The sequence below is a fragment of the Miniopterus natalensis genome, chromosome 22, assembly GCF_054644295.1.
Source record: "Miniopterus natalensis isolate mMinNat1 chromosome 22, mMinNat1.hap1, whole genome shotgun sequence".
Lineage (NCBI taxonomy): Eukaryota > Metazoa > Chordata > Mammalia > Chiroptera > Miniopteridae > Miniopterus > Miniopterus natalensis.
Window position 1 is genome coordinate 9,850,053 of NC_142102.1, and position 17,544 is coordinate 9,867,596.

The window sequence follows — 17,544 nt, forward strand, 5'->3', positions numbered from 1 at the left end:
TGCTCTTTTCTAAAATGCAGGTGATAATCTTCTTCAGGTTATGCAGATTAAACATCATGCCTGTAAAGTGCTTAGTAGAGAGCTTGGTACATTGAAAGTGCTCCATAAATGTAAGCTGTTAGTGATGTCATTTTATTAGTGTTTCATCTTGTATTAGCGTTTTGCACTTATAAGAGGCCAGGTTGTCCCCGAGGGCCATAATTGGTGTCTTGGTCTCCTACAAGGGTTATGCCAGTTAGGACAGGGGTTAAGATGATTTTTGGAGGCAACTCCCCTTTTAGTTAACTGAAACTCTCCTAGAGTTTTTTTCTGAGAACACCAGCCTTTTGAAGGGAGCCTCTGATTCTTTCTGGACTAGAGCAGCCTCTTGAGTCAGTCCTACTCTTGGCACTCACTAGCAGATGCTCCCCCCCCCCCCAACTGGAGCTAGTAATTACCGTCCTGGCTTACCTGCCTCATTCCCCTGCCCAGGCTGTACAGGAGCCAGTAGTGACTACCAAGGTGCAGTGCTGTTTGGGTATAAATGTTTATATTGGCTGTAGCTTGCTTTTAGTAATCAGTGTTCACCTGAGCACTGGATATTTGATTTAGCATAAAGCCTAAAGTACAGTTCATTGTTAGAACTGTGTTGAGATTTCTGTTTTTGGTTTCCTCTACTTCCTTCATTTCCTTTATAGTTAATGAGTCACTTGTGTTAAAACAAACACACACACACACACACGCACAGACAACGGGCCCCAAACAGAATCACTTGTGTGAAAGCCCCACACCAGCAAAGCAAGACCTAATGCCTAACCAGTTACACTTTGAACCTTCCCAGGAATGTGACTTTTAGCCAGCCAACCCAGAATTTCCTGGTCAGCATTAGGAGGCAGTCTGCTGATGGGCCCCTTCAGTTCCCCTTTGCAGAGGGCCTTGCCTGAAACAATGGGTTTCCTACTAAATAATTTTCTTTTCCTGCCTTCTTTTTGCTACCTGATTCCTGAATTGTTCAGTCAAGCCAATTAGATCTTTAAATTTTACTTGGTTGAATTTTCATTTAACTATTGAATTCTTTCTTTTTTGTTTTAATACCAGACCTTGAAGAGTTTGTGAAAATACCAATGGCTCAGCCCCTGGGAGTGAGTTAGGGTTAAAGCTCTCCACGCGTTTCAAATTCGCGTGCGTTTCCATCCCTTCGCATGTGTCTCCATGTGTTTGCATCTTCTGATGCAGCACTTCTTGTTCCTGTGTTGTTTTCTAACCCTTCTGTCTTTCCATTGCATGCCCCAGTTTCTCAGTTCCTTTTTTAGGGCAGTTTTAAGAGCAGCTTGAGTTTGGAGGTCTGTGTGCCAGAGGGAAGAGGAAGTTTCTGCACTGCATCCTGCCACATCCAGCAGTAACAACCTTTAAAATGTGTATGCGTTAAGTTCTGGTGCTACCTCCTCTTTTTTAGAGACCTCCAAAAGCTTGGATTCCAGAATGGCCTTTGAATTCAGTACAGCCCTTTTGGAACTCCCTTCCCCTCTAGCTGATCAAGGTCACTTTGTAAAACCTGGGCTGTATTGGTGGGTGTGGCTATGCTGTGGAGCAGTGAGAGTGGTTGGTCACTGTTGGTGGATCGTGAACTGTAACCAGCATTAAAAGAAATAAGAGAACAGAATATGAAAATGAACCTCAGGGTTTTGCATTTTGTTGGGTTATTGCTTTTTAAAAAAATTTCTTCTAAAAAATATATTTTTATTGATTTCAGAGAGAGGAACGGGGAGAGAGATATAGACATCAATGATGAGAGAAAATCATGGATTAGTTGCCTCCTGCATGCCCCCCCACCGATTGGTTGCCTCCTGCACCCCCCCCCCACCAGGGATCGTACCCACAACCCGGGCATGTGCCCTGACTGGGAATCGAACCCTGACCTCGAGGTCCATAGATTGACCCTCAAGTACTGAGCCACGCTGCCTGGGCTGTTGGGTTATTTCTTAATTCCAGCAGTGCCTGTAATGGCAGAAACCTTTCCTTTTGGGGGGGACGGTAGCAGGTGGTGAACAGTTTATAGAAAAACGCCACAGTAGATTTACATTTTATTGAGTGCTGACTGTGTCAGGCACCTTTTAAGGGATTTTTAATGCAGTTTTTATTCATTGTGGGGTCAGTGTAGCAGAATTGCTTAGTGACCTCCTTAGGGGGGTAACCAGCTGTCCAAATAACTGTCCCCAGTGCCCTTTCTTTGCAGGTCTGGGTGGTCCTCACTGAGCTCTGTACCCCGACCATTCTCTTCCTTCCATTGACTTGTATACTTAACAAGAGTTTGTAGCCACTTCTGAAATTTGTTTATTCTGATTGTGCCTGTGTTTGTCGTGCGTTTCAGTTAAATACCAAACCAACAGGTGAGATGAGTGTGAGGGATGTTTCAGTGAAACTAAGTTGATTGCTTTGGAAAGACTGAGTAATAGCTATTATTAAAGCGCCCACTATGCGTGGGCCTGGGACTTGTTGAGGCCTCTATCTGTGCTAATTTGAGGAATGCTCACAAGTCTGTGAGGTATGATCATCATTCCTGTTCTGTGGATGAGAAAACTGAGGCACAAGGTGGAAAAAATGGTGGGATTGGAGTCAAACACAGGCAGTTGGGCTCCACTTAAACATTTTGTCAAAAGTTGCTGTCAAATTAGAGGGACAAGAGGAAGCTACATAGGAGATTGTGGAACACATAATTCTGTACTTTGCTTATCTTAAAATTCATTGTAAAGAAACCAGAAACTTGAAATCACTGCATTGTGTGATTGATGCCAGAAAACGGTGCTGCTCAAAAGGCCATATGTTTTCGTTGGAGGTGGTTCCCGTGGGGTAGTTTGAGAATCAGCATGGGAGTGGTGTGAGGAGAGGTGGGTGGGCAGGAGTGTCCCTGAGACCTCAGGAGAACTTGGTCCTTGCGCAGTTTGACTCCCCTTGGTGAAGACTGGACTTTGCCTGTAATTTGTTTCGTTCTAAACTTCCTTTGCAGATAAAGCTTTGCATCAGAGTCACTTAAAAAAACCAGTGCAGCCCTAGCTGGTTTGGCTTAGTGCTTAGAGCACAACCTGGTCGGGGTGCCTGGGGCAACCAATCAATGTGTTTCACTCTCTCCCTCTGACGGGACTTGACCTTTACCCCTGGAACTGTAAGCAGCATTTTTGTTGTCTGTGTGCCTTTTTCTGGGAGGAGGGTCCATAGTGTTACCAGTGTCAGAGTAACTTCCAGAAGAACTTTCAGACCTGGGAAGGTCTGCTCCTGAGTACTGGGCAGTTCTGCAATGTTGAAACAGCTCTTTTTTGAGAAATTCAGCAAAGTGCAAAGAGTACAATTAACGTTTTAAGCAAGTTAGAAAGAGTTGACCCCTTCTCCCTACTCACTTTCATGAACTTGGCATATAAAACGTTAAAACATGCATGGTTTACGTACTGTGTTTAAAAAACAATAGTTTTGAAGTCGTCATGTTGATATTTCTAGATCTAATTCCTCCCTAGCCTGTGGTGGTTCATTGCATAGTATGAATATTCTGCATTTTATTTTTACATTTTCATACGTGAACATTTTGATTTTTTTTCTTTTTTTTGATCTTAGGGGGCAGAGCTCTCAGCAATTTTATACATCCAGCCCCCTGCACAAGTTTGATACTTGGTCTAGGTTATATACCCACAGGTTCAATTGCGTGATTCATATCGATATTTTGAGGTTTACTAGACAGTGTCGGGGTGCTTTGCAAAGCTCCTACTGACTCCTTTTCAACAGTGGTGCATGGGTACCATTTTCCCTGCTTTCTCACCATCATTTAGTATTATCAGACTTTTTCTGCAGAGCAAATGAGTGTGAAATAATCTCTTGTGATACGTACTTCCCATATTACCGGTGAGGTTTAACTACCTTCTCATAAATTCATTGGCCATTTCCCTTCTGTAGCTGCGTGCCCATTTCCTTTGCCCAGTTTGCCTGGTTTTCTTTGGTATATAATTCTTCATATGTTGTATGTATAATCTTTTTGTTGTGTATACATTGAAATTTCTTTTCTCTGTTCCTTGTCTTTTAACCTTGCTTGTAATGTTGTGCTTTAGTCTTCAGAATCCTAGGCCTTGAGCCAGAGGTGCAGGAGGTCTTGAAGGTCTTTGACATAGAAGCGATTAGAAGGACTTGTTCTGCCGCAGCGCCGGGCGGCTGAGTAATAACCTGTGGAACTGCAGAATGTGTGAGTGGCTCGGTGGGGTAGCGTTGCCAGCTAGAGGCTACGTCCTGTGGACTCCATAATCCAGACTGGGGGTGGGGATGCTGACACCGTACACACGCACCTGGGCTTGGGCGCCGTCTCTGCCGTAAAATGAGGATAGTTTGTGGTGTTTGTTGTAAGGATTCGAAGAGAATTTTTGCATGTGTCTGATGCATGAGTGCTCCAGAGGCATTAGCCACTCTGTCATTGATGGCGCTTAGCCTGGAATAAGTTTTATGGGATCCCAGTGTAACTGGCTTTGTGTTTTTACCAGATTTTGCTTTCACAAGCAACAAAAACTTGCTCTGCCAAGCAGCTCAGCCATTTTGTCAAGTTCAGGGAAACAAACTCTCCAAGTGCTGAGATGGCAGCTCCTGGGCGGGAGCCACAGGCTTGCCGAGAAGTGACTGCTGCCCTGCTGCCCTCTTGCGGCCGCACGGGGAGTGGTGGTCAGAAAGGGAACAATAGCCATTAATGCAGCTTGCTCTCCCAGCCTGTTGGTAAAACATTAATCATCCCGTTTTCCCAGCTTTAGACAAGACTTTTGAAGAGATACTGAATTCGTTTTGTTCACAAGTGTTAGACTTGTTTTCATAAGCGTTCATTTTTCTATTAGAATCTGAAGTCCCAGGTTTGACTTAAGGCCCTTTCGTTTATTTCTGCATTGTATTTCTCCCATGCACACTGTTCGGTCAAGATCATGAACTTTGTTTCTGATTTAGATTTTAAGTAACTTTTAGATAATGTCCTTTCCTTTATATTTTTAAAATATTGTTTTGCAATTACAGTTTACATTTCATATTATTTTGTATTACTTTCATGTTCAGACACTTATTTTTCATGAGGATTCTGTATATATGGTGGGTGATTCCTGAAAATCCCATTTTTGATTGCCTTATAACTATTCACGCCATTGGAAATCAGGTAATTTTACTACTTTATTGTTTAGGTGAAAGCCTAAAGGATTGCTCACCAAGCAACTTGATTTGACCCTTTTTTGTGAGAGTCTGGTGGACTTTGCCCATCTCCTACTCTAAATCAGTAATGCAAACTACAGTTTAGCATTACTAGTATTTGGTGTTATAATTAGGTATTAATAGCAAATCTGCATAATATTTCAAGAAATGTCCTGTCCTTTGAGGGACTAATTAGGCCATTAGTGCCTTAAATGTGAAGGTATTTATAGTTTAAAAAAAAAAAATGTCTTCTGTTTCAGGATGTGCTAAAAAGTGAGAGCCTTCGGAGCACTGGGGTTGAAGCTCAGATCGCAATCACACTACCTGTTTTCAGTTCCCAGGGGTAGTAACTGCTATGGCAGAGATGTTATGACAAAGTATTATGGAAGTCCCTAGTAGGCACCAAGCTTAGGATTGAAGAGCACAAAGGAGGTTTTCTTCCTACAGAAGGTAATACCCGAGGCTTCAAGAATCAGAGGTGCACTTAGTTTGACGCATAAGCAAAGGTTGGAGGTGAGCAGCACCAGGCTTACTCTGTGCCCTGCAAGTACTTGGGGTGAAGGGACGGAACAGTTAAGTGATGAGTCTCCAGCCATCAGCTGCGTTTCACCGGACGTGCTGAGATTGGATATTGTCAGTGACCATGGCCAAGGTGGCTGGGAGGAGGTGTGGGCCCCACGAGCTTATTGATCTTTCAGGTCTCTCCAGTGACTCAGCTGTTTAGACAGTGTAAATGCAACTTCTAGGTATATGCCTTGCACCCCTTTCAAGCAGACATCCTTCCTAAATCTTACAAGGAAATTTCTGGAGCTGCCTCTGTACCTTTCTGTGAGTACATGGCAGAGGCCCAACTGTTGTTAATAAATTCTAGTGCCATGAATTGCGTGGTGCTGACTCACCAGCAGGTGCCTCCTGGGGGGAACCTAGTGTTAGAAGGGGAACCTGAGCGTGGATGTGAAATTCTAATGTTTGGGTAGGGCTTTGGCATTTATAGAGTGCTGCTTTCATAGCTGTCGTTTGATGCTCTCGTGACCTATAATGTCCCAGAGGACAGCACAGGTTAATGATGGCACAAGCCTGAGATGAGCCTGGATGAGACCCAAGCCGTGGATGCCAGATTCTGCACTCTAACTGTACCATCCAGCCCTCCTCTTGCTTTCCTCTTGCCTTCCTCTTGCCTGGTGACCACCTTCTCAGTGGTCACAGGTGGTGAGTGGGTGACTTCAGATGCCCCAGAACGAGCGACTAGTCAGTTTTCACTGTGTAGTGGACCAAGGAGTCAGTAAGTATAAGGTGGCCTTGACCGTGCTGAGTCGCTGGTACAGGGAAGCCTGGCTGGTTTGCAACATAGCATGATAGGGATGAGATTTATTTTCTGAGTCTCTAAGGTTTCGTGCCCCTGTTGTAAAATAGAATGTGCTCTTTAGAGCTAGGCTTGGGGTGGAATCCCTGCCCTACTGGGGAGTAACCAAAATCATATATATAAAGCACTTAGAGTAACGTCTGGTACCTGTTAGATGATCATGCAATTAATGTGGTTTTTCACTTCTCTCTTTCCCAAGGTAGAGCTCCCCACACCCCCATTTGTTGTCATTGCTACTAATCTTAACAGGCCCCAGGGTGCCTGCCTTAGGTTGCCTCCCTGAGGGGTGTTTGGAATGAGGAAGCTGTGGGGAAGTGGGGTAGACAGGAGCAGTCTGCACTGGGTTAGGCCTTCACCTTAGATCAGAATGTTCTTTTTATTTCTTTTGTTCTGTTAGGTCCTCCGGGTCTGGGGCTCACTGCTGGAGGTTCCCAGGCAGGACCTCTGGGGTTAATGTGTATGTTTTATGGAGCTGCCCAGTCGAGTTTGATTAGCACTGTTGTTGAGGATACTGATTGGAAAATTACAGCCAGATTGCAGTCTTACTTTTGGGGTAACCATGCCTTGGTTTGATTGTGTCCTGTGTTGCATTGTTTTGTTTTTGTCTTGAGGAGGGAGGGATGATATTAAACAAATAAACTTAGTGGATTCCGACAGATTGACCTGTTTTCAAATCCTACCTCTGTCACCTGAGAGAGTTACTTAAGTACTTCGGAGCTTCAGCTTTTTTTTCATCTGAATAAAGGAGAAAATAATACTCCCCTTTTGAGTTTTTGTAAGAGAAGCTAATTTACATAAGTTAGTTGGTATGTGGCATCATATAAACACTCAGGAAATGGTAGCTAATAGGGATGTTAGAATGATAGTAATGATATTACTTGCAATATAAGAACATAAAAGTAAGTTTGGAAATTTTGGTCTTGTATTGCCAGAATTACTACATACTCATTTTACCACTGTGACTTTTTTTTTTTTTTAACTGATTTGTGTGGCAGTTGTTAGATCTTTTTAAATTTTTTTTTTTTTTTAAGTCATTCAGCATCTGAAGAAGCTTCAGGTTCAGACTCAGGCAGCCAGTCGGAGAGCGAGCAGGGCAGCGACCCAGGAAGCGGACATGGCAGTGAGTCCAACAGCAGCTCTGAATCTTCAGAGAGCCCGTCGGAATCCGAAAGTGAATCGGCGGGTTCCAAATCCCAGCCAGTCCTTCCAGAAGCCAAAGAGAAGCCAGCCTCTAAGAAGGAACGGATAGCCGACGTGAAGAAGGTATCTCCTTTGCTGTACCCTACGAATTGGCTGCCAGCTGCGACCAGCTAGCAGACCTTTATTTCCCAAGGAACACTCATTAACGTTGATAAGGAAACCTCAGCCACCTTTTTTAATAATATAGTCTCTGGATGTGAATGGGGACTGCTTTCTGCTCTACTAGTTGATCATAGGCTATAAAGGAAATAATTACATAAACCGTAAAATTATAGGGCAAGAAGACAAATCTCTCTAATTTTGGTTTTTAACATTTTAAAAGGTGGTTAAAATTTTTTTATACACCATCCTGAAAAATACCAGAGAGTCATTGACAGATGACTGTGAAATGCAGTTGTAAAGTGTAGGACACAGTCCAAGAGGAATGAAAGAGAAATCAATACTTCTCAGAAGAAAAGTTCTCTGTACCCAGGCAGCGTAGGTAACAGTCTTTGCTTAACATGGAAGAGTCTTCCAGCAAAGGATGCAAAAAGTCAAGAATTGAGTTGCATAGCATTTGATCCTCGGTGCCCAAACTTTAGGATGCATTCCTGTTGGGGAAAATTTAATGACTTGGTTTCATTAATCATAAGAATGTAGCTTATCTTTTAAAATCCATTTTGAGGGAATTTGGTAATTTCCCAGGGACCATGTGTTTACATGAAGGGCGAGGGACAAAAGTGATTCACATGTACGAATATTGCTTTTAGAAACTTAAAAAGAAAATCTCTTAATGAAATTAAAAGCTTTATGCTGTCAGTTTTTACTCTACTGAGCTACAAATCTGCACCTTTGCACTCAGATTTTCATAGCAGTGCAAATGATTTTAAGTCACCTGCAAGTTCTACAGACTAGCTACAGCAAACCTAACGTGAAGGAAACAACAATTGCTGGGAATTCTTGAGACAGTATTGGGATTAACTATGTTATTTCAGTTCTTCCATTCCCAGCATAACCATTGCTTAATGGTAAGTGACCCTTAGGAAATGGTGGGAGGCTGGGAATGCCTGTGGCAGTGTTAGGGACAGGCAAGTGAGAGTTGTCCTTGCTAATTGACTCATCACCAGAGACGTGACCTTCAGACCCTCAAGTGCTGTGCCTGTTGCCTGCTCGTGTGTTGGGTGGGCATTTCACAAGAGACAGTTCAAGTGGTGAGTTATTTCATTCACAAAAAATGCATGTGAGAGGGCCCCTGGGAAATCTTGCTCTGAGTGTCATTAAGCTCAGAAACTTCCCACCCAGACTTGTGGCGGAAGGCCTGGCCTGGCCATCTTCAGAGCCCGACGCCTTAGCCTGGTTTCCTATGCACACCTAGACCAGCTGCTCTTTTCCAGGGACCGCGTGTTTGTGTGAAGCTTAAGGGACAAAAGTGAGCCTGGATGTAACTTCCGTCTGCACAGTGGCGAGTCCTTTATTTGTAGAGATGAAGCCACAGAAACGATGTGTTTAAAATGTGACTGAAATAGGGGTGATGGTCTAGCTTTCACATCTGTTAACTATAAGACCTCATATTTAGCTTCAGTAAAAAAGACAGAGGGGAACCAAGAAGGGAAATCACTACCAAGACTGACTGGATTTCAAGGTAGAGGTACAGCACCAGGCAGAAAGAGTAAAATATGCTTTTAAAGTTAAGGTGATCAGTTCTAAAAAGTTAATAAAGTTAACACATGGATGGACATCCCAGCCAGTTAGAAAGCTTGGATTGTGACGTTAATGATGAATTATTCTAAAAGGAGAGCTTCTGAAAAAGATTCTTTGTCTCCTGCGTACACGTCCTTTTCAGGAGGTAGCTTTCTCATTGGGCCTTGAATTAGAAATCATTAGTCCTCAGAAGGGCCAAGGTGATTCTTAGGACGGATGCATTACAGTATAGACTGTAATCAAGTCCCAACAGTGGAGCCTGAATATCTAATATTTTTAAGTGATAAAACTAGTTGATGTAGTGACTCTAACTAACTTGGCCTCCGCCCTCGTTAATAAAAGCTCCCTAAATTCCTGTGTGGAATAATTTCCCAGTTCTAGCAGAGGTTCAGAATGGGGTGGGGTAGGGTGGGCAGGTAGGACTAGAGAAAAGCTCTTGGTGTGCTCCCTCGCTGCCAGGCTTGCTCAGCGTTTGGCGTTTGCTGCCTCTTTGGCCCAGATTTCCTCCCACTTGGTTATTCTGATGCCTTCCGGTTGGACCTTTATCTTCCGACTCTCAGATTCTAAGGCCGTTCGGGTTTTTCGCCTTCGGAGACCGAAGACACTGGATTGCATGATTGTGTTGGCTTCTAGTTCTAAAATGCCTGTTCCTGGCCCAGCTCCCTTGTTTTCTTTGGAGGCCTTATTTTTTTCTGTAGCTGACTCAGCATTATTATTTTTTTTAAAGGCACTGTTGATAACGTCCTCCGTCAGCTTGATGACATTTTTTTCTGGGTCGTCTTTCATCAAGTTTGTCTTTTTCGAGGCCCACTTCACATATTTCCCGAGTCTCGGCCAGTGGCATTCTCCTCTTTCCTCACCTTCGAAATAATTTCATGGCTTTAGCTGTCATGTGTGTTTTGATGACAAACCCCCATTTCTCATCTTGGCTGTCAAGTGTCTCTTTTACATGTTTAACCCTGGTTAGACATTTCCACTGCCGTCTTCTACAGTTCGTTCGAATTCATTCTGCCTCTGTGATTGATTCTATTAAAAGAGCAGTTGTCTGTTGGCTAGAGAGCGAGATTGGGCGCTAGACTCTATTAGAGGCTGAGGAAGGAGGGGGCCTCGGATATTTTTCCTATACATTTGTTGGCTGCAGTCTTTTTATAAGATGGTGCTAAAATACATTGTGAAGAAAGTTTTCTCTTCAGCTAATCCCTCCTTTGAACTTTACATTTTTGGTCACTGGTGAGGATCATTATTGAAGATAGTTCTTTAAAGCAAAGGGCTACTTACTGCTCAGAGGATAACATTAGGTGTGTTAGGGTGGTGGCTGTGATGCTCATTCTGAGGATTTCCAACTAAATGTTGTAAATACCCAGTCTGTATGTATCTGGCTTGTTACACGTTCTGTGGAATTTAAAGAAATATATAAATGCTTTGATTTATTTTAATTTTTGTTGTTTTTTTTAAATGTCTTTATTGATTTTAGAGAGAGGGAGGGAGAGGGAAGGAGAGAGAAACATCATTGATGAGTCATTGATTGGCTGCCTCCTATGCGCCCCCTGCTGGGGATGGAGCCCGAAACTTGGGCATGTGCCCTGACCTGGAATCGAACCAAGATCTTCTGGATCATAGGTTGATGCTCACCCGCTGAGCCATGCCATCTGGGTCCTGAAGTTTTAAAAAATATGTTTTTATTGATTTCAGAGAGGAAGGGAGAGGCGGGAGGGAGAGAGGTAGAAACATCAATGATGAGAGAGTCATTGATTGGCAGCCTCCTGCACGCCCCCCACTGGGATCGAGCCTGCAGCCTGGGCTTGTGTCCTGATCGGGAATCGAACCTCCTCCTGGCTCATAGGTCGATGCTCAACCGCTGAGCCTTGTCGGTTGGTGCAATGCCCTGATTCTTATTTAATTAGACTTGGTGGGGCCTTGCTTGCCTTTTGAGTTTCTCAGATGGGTCAATATGCAGTCAAAGCTGAAATGGAAAACATTAGGGGCTTAAAATTCATCAGGAAATAATTTGTCTTTGGCGGAAGCAAATGTTCTCCTGCCATGTTATTCAACTGTAAGTTTATATTTTAATGATGGGCGCACAGTGTACCATTTAATTTACTAGCCATTGGCAACGCAGAGACATTGCTAACCGTCAGTGTGTGCTGGGATAATATGCCGTACTCTTTTTAAAGATGGCAGTTCATTGTCTCATAATCAAAATGAACAAATCAGCCCTTTTGATACTTAGTTACATAAATGCTCTTAAATGAAAATACATGTTCCAGTAATGAAAATAGTAAATGGGGGTCAAAGAAAAAAGACTCATGCCTGGTCTGTTAATTTTACAGATGTGGGAAGAGTATCCTGATGTTTATGGGGTTAGGCGGTCAAACCGAAGCAGACAAGAACCATCACGATTTAATATTAAGGAGGAGGTAAGAAAAAGAAATGCTTTAAGGGGATGTATTGAAACTCCTCGTCTTACCTCATCCTTTCCGACTCTGGTATGTATTACCATTGACAAGACAACGTCAGGATGGGAGTTCAGTGGCTCGAATGTGAGCTCTCTCAGCTGAGTACGGCAAGAAAGCCACATGTGGCTGTTCAAAAAGGAAACTTACCAGAAAGAGCATGTCATAGTGATGCTTCAGGACAGTGTTGGGCATTTTACAGAACCGGCCTCAGTTTTTGTTTTTGTTTTTGTTTTTGTTTTTGTTTTTGTTTTTGTTTTTGTTTTTGCTTCTCATAGTGAAATTGACTATAGCAAGATGTTTACTTTTTAAAAATATCTAGTTTCTAAATCTCATAGATTTTAGTTCAGTGAGTAACTTGCCTGATAAACAAATATAATAATGGAGGTAGCTTCAGGTTTATTTCTGAGAAAAAAGAGAATTGACTTGACATAAGGAATGTATTTTATCTAATTTCTTTACGTTTGGTTTCCGAGCTCACTTTTAGTGTGCATTATTAAAATATTTCACACATATTTACTCTGTGGTCTAATTGTGAGAGATTTGGTGATTTTTAAATCAGTTTACTGGATTCTGTGGTTTCTGTAGAATCAGCCTTTTCTCTGTTTGTGTGATATTTTTGTGGATTCTTACCTCTATGTTAGGTTTATAGATTACATTCCAAAGAGATGCTTTTTTTGTCTCAGTGAAATGTCCTCTCTCTTTGCTGTTCTTAACTATGTATCATCCTTCTGCTGAAAGCTAAGTGTTGATAGCCAAAGGTTAGTGAGTTGGGGTGGATTTTAGTAAATTTATTTAAAAAAATCGAATTGACCGTAACATTCGCTTTGCCTTTATGGTTTTATTTTGAGTGAACCTCTTAGCTGGCTACCTTAGCTTTCTTTTCCCATAGCATCTAGGACTGGGCTACTGAGCCCTGTGTTATAACCACTCACATAGTTGTGGAAACCTTTCTCTTTTGTATATAAATTAACACGTTCTCTAGGGTATAAGACTAAGAGCAGTCGGGGTAGTTTGCCATGTTGCTTAATTTTGGAGAACAAGCTGTTCAGAGATGTCTCTGACTATAAACTTTTTTTGGCTGCTGGCTGTTAGCAGAGCTCTGTGACTTTGTGACTGAACATACTCTTTGATGAGTCTAAAATGAATAGATCTCTAGTCACCACCTCTAATGGCACACTGAACGTTGTGGCATTTACATGGGACATTCTAGATCTGCACTGCCCAGTATGGTCGCCATTAGACACATGACGTTTAAAATGTATATTAGCTAAAACTGAGTAAAATGAAGAGTTCCATTTCTCAAGAGCCACACTCAAGGGCCTCAGGAGCCACAGGTGGCTGCTGGCTGCGACATTTGGTAGGAACAGTGCAGCTTCAGAACATTGCCATCATCTCAGAAAATTTGTACTACGCTTTTGTAAGAGTCAAGCTGAGAGAAATAGTTCTTGGCATTAAAAATAATTCAGTAACGACACATAGAGATTACTTTTCACAGCAAAAGGAGAGTGAGCATCACCAAACAAACGCTGAGGTTTCTCTCTGTGTAGACGCTCATATTGAATGATATTGTTATATTGAGTAGATTGTTGAGCCAGGGCATAGTGTTGACCCTAAGAACTGTGAATTAAAGTCTGTAATCATTTTTCCCCCCTCACACACTGAAGGCAAGTAGCGGGTCTGAGAGTGGGAGCCCAAAAAGAAGAGGCCAGAGGCAGCTGAAAAAACAGTAAGTCTTCTCCGGGGGAAATGACTTAACCTGGTAGTTTGTAATGTGTCAGCGTTTCTGGGACTGCCTTCGTTGTGTCTCCAGTCTGCCCCAGGTCCCAGAGTCCGCTTCTGTATCTTACTATCTTGGGTCACTGTCCAGCTTGGCCTGCTGCAGCAGCAGCACTCAAAGCCCAAGATTCTCAGTGTTCGACACGCAAGTAAGTATTTCACACGTGCTTGCGCTCCTTCTCGGGGGCACACCCCACACCGTAGCCCATCCAGTTCGTCCAATTAGCCCAAGTATTTTTTTTCTTAAAAATGTGCACAAATACCAAATACGCAGGTATTTGGTGTTCTGTTCTAGTCGAGCAGGGGACACATTTAGGTTTGCCGTGCTTCATTTCCATTTGTTCTTTGTGTTGGCATGGCGAAATTATATTGGTTGGACACCCATTTTAGAAAGAAATTTCACATTGGTGTTTCCATATAATTTCAACATTACAGTTCATAAGCCAGAACACTTTAATTCTTGGGCTTAATGTAATGTGAAATTCCTTTGTAACGTAGATCATGTACTTGTTATTTTAACATTTATTTTAGTAATTCTACTTAAGGTGAAAAGATATTTAATGTATTTGCTTTTAGATTATTTCTCAAAAAAAAATCTTTTGGAGAGGGTGTGGCTCCCTTTGATAGTCTGGATCCTATAGCCCGTCTCTTTAGAAAAATGTAGATATTCAAAACTGCACACAGATTTAGGGGGTTCTTATGGTACACAGTTGTCCATGGCACCCCTATTAAGAGCCCCAGTTATATATTCTCTGTTCTAAAATATTAGTAATCTCAAGTAAGTGTTTAGCCTAAGGCAAAATGATTTGAGTTTTTAAAATCCATTTCCTCCTTTCCAATATAGAGGAATGCTTATTCTGCCGAGGTGTCAGAATTATTAGAAAGTGTGCTAAGTCAGGTGTTGCATATGGGTCTGCTCAGATCACACACAGCTTTCATTTATGTTCTAGATTTCAAGTTGGAGAAATAGTAACTGTGTGCAAGCCTGAACTTCTTGGGGTCTCAGAAGGCTTTTGTTCTACCTCAGTCCCATGGTCTGCTTAGGAGATTCTCTTCTCAGCTCCCTGGTCTCAAGGCCTTCTGGGGCCTTTGGAGAAGCCCACGGCTATGCTTGTCCCTCCACCACCTGCTACATTTGTTGGTCTCTTGCCTGGGATCCAAATGGTGGTGCTTGAAAACCTCAACTGCCCATTTCAGCGGCCTTACCCCAGGGTGCAGAAGCCCGCATTTTTTTAGCCATTGTACAACTATCAGTCTTTCTCTTTTGTTGAGCAGCTCCTATACTTATTTTCCCTCTCCTGCCAATCCTCAGGGCTCTCAAAGTTGGCAACTTTCAGAGGCCTTCAAGGACCTGTCTTTCCCCAGAGTAGAGCCTCGTAGTTCTGTAGGGGTGTGTGTCTGCAGTGCCTCAGGAACTCCCCAGGAGCTGTATGTCTGGGCACTGGGCTGGCCTCACTTTCTTCTTTCCTCTGGGGAGCTCTTCTCCTTAAGGGGCTTAATTAGTAAGATTACTTGGAGGAGGTCCCACAGCTGCTAAGACTCTAGTTGTAAGGCACCATGATCGGAGCAAGTGGGACCAAACCTAGCGCGTGAACACGTGAATTTCAGAGTTGAGAGAGACTCACTCAGAGGGAGGGAAATTTGGAAATATCAGCACAGGGAAATGCTATTCTGAAGCCCTGCATATTGGACCTGGGATTTTAAAGATTTTTTTAAAGGAGCTATTTTTTTAAACTACTTTTTTTAGGAATTAATTTCAAACTTTAGAAAAGTTGTGACAGTAAAAGCACAGAGAATGCCTGTACTTGACCCAGCTTTCCTGTTGGTGACCATTTTTGCCTCACTTTTTTATTGTCTCGGGTGCTCTTTTTACATATACACATACACCATACTTTTTCTGAATCGTTTAAAACCTGCACCATGGCCTTTGACCTTTAAATACCTAAGTGTGTATTTCCTAAGAAGTAAGGATATTGTCTTTCACTCCTGTCCAGTTAATTCATAGGTCCATTTATGTCATTTGACCCACTAATGTCTTTTCTAACATTTTCACACCTACACTGCAAGATCCATTCTGTGATTAGATGTCGTGTTAGTTGTCAGGTTTCTTTTGAGCACTTTCACAGGCTGTCCTTTTATGACATTGACATTTTTGAAGAATGCCGCCTTACAAGGGACTAACTCCCTGGAGTCGAGGTGTGAATTAGCATTTTAAAAGCCTAATGTCCCTGCCCAGTGCCTCTGCAGGGATGGGAAGTCATCCTGTAACTAACTCATCACTCTTTTCACCTCAGGTACAAAGTGACTTAATATTGCCGATCCGAACTTACTTTTTTTGCCCTGTTCTTGAAAATTAAAACAAAGTTTAAAACAATGTATTATTCAATGTCAGATTACACATACATACAAAACAGCCTATTGTTCAGATCCTCCCAGAATGAATTAGCCTGGCTGTACTTTTTCCTGGTTCTTTGGTTTTCAGGGTTATGGGTGAGGGGCTGGGGGTTTGACATGTAGCCAAACAACTTGTTTTCCAGGGGCTTTCGTTTCCTTCTCAAGGAGGAGGCCTTTCGACCAGTTGACTTGCTAAGTTTTTGTACATTCTTGTATTGGTAGATTCTGAGTTCTCCTGGTTGTCCATAAGTCTATAAATCTGCAGTTTAACTGGAAATCTCGAGCCTCAGCATCCGTTCTCTCAGTGGTCACTGCCATTTTAGTCTCCTAAGGTGCAGATGTAGACCCTCATTTAGATTCTCAGTACCTGTGGGGTTATGTAAATTACAGCTAGTACTTGCCTGAGGATTTTCCTCATCTGCTCTACCATCGCTTAGGTCTAATTGTTCATGTTCTGTCAAGCTTGTGTCCTTCAAGCCACTTCTCTGCAGTTTGGCTGTGTGAGCCCCTTTGAGAGGGCCAGCTGCTCTGGACTTGGTCCTGGGGAGACTGCGGCCTCATGTGCCAATCTCCCAGCTGCGGGAGACATCTTCCTGTCATCTTCGCTGGCCATCACTTCTATTCCTTGGATTCTTTAGCAGACATATATTGTCCAGGCTCTGGGGAAAGGGAAGAAGACAGGTACCCAGAGTGTAGTTAGGCATGAGGAGGTCTTTATTTTAAAGAGAGACTGAAGGATTAGGCTATGCAAATAGGCCTTAGTGTCTTAACTTGTGTGCTTCCCAAAGCACCCTACCAGCCTGACTGGTAGACTGACATGGCTCATTCCTTACCTAGTGAAGGAGTGTCTCTTGCTTGCCTGCCTTTGAGCTGAGCTCTGGTACAAAGATGAACAAAAATGGCTCTGCCCCAGGGACTCAGCTACGGATAGGGAAGTGGGTATGAAACACAAGTGGCACTAGAACCCAAGTAATGGACATAAAAAACAAAAATGCTCTACTGCCTTTTCATGGAAGGCTTGAAAACAATTTTTTCCCTAAAGTTGACACAAATTCCGGCCTTGGGTGGCTCCTGTACCTTTCAGGGAGCTTCTCAGGAACCCGCAGATCAGCCACCTTCTTACAGCAAGCTTCCACAATTGCTCTGAGCTATTCTCTTATGAGAATGTTGATTTGACTTTGCAGTTCTGCAGTAGTTGTCTTCAGCATAACCTCATTTCCATACAAAGACCAAGAGGCACAGTGGTAATTGTTTCATTTGCAAAGAAACCCCAGAAAACTTGCGTTTAAGGTTTTTGTTTTTTCCCTAGACATTTCATGCCCAGTAGCTATTATATATTCCTTCTTCCCTACAGGGGAGACATGAACTAAGTCCCTCTGTATCTTGTTTGGTTTCAAAGTAAATTTGAAACACTGGGGAAGTAGGACACCTAACGGGTACAGCTCTTTTCACGCCTTCTAAGATCTCAAGGAGCAAAGGAACCTTCCATATCTAGTT

General features: G+C 42.8%; 1 protein-coding gene across 2 annotated transcripts in view; it reads left to right on the forward strand.

Annotated features, from left to right (window-relative positions):
• CHD2 (chromodomain helicase DNA binding protein 2) overlaps positions 1 to 17,544 on the forward strand; it is an 80,051-nt gene that overhangs the window by 6,916 nt on the left and 55,591 nt on the right. For both annotated transcript variants that reach the window (XM_016197730.2, XM_016197729.2), the window contains exons 3-5: positions 7,573 to 7,804; positions 11,752 to 11,838; positions 13,542 to 13,603. In XM_016197730.2, coding sequence (XP_016053216.2) covers positions 7,573 to 7,804; positions 11,752 to 11,838; positions 13,542 to 13,603 — 381 coding nt within the window. The remainder of the gene's footprint in view (positions 1 to 7,572; positions 7,805 to 11,751; positions 11,839 to 13,541; positions 13,604 to 17,544) is intronic.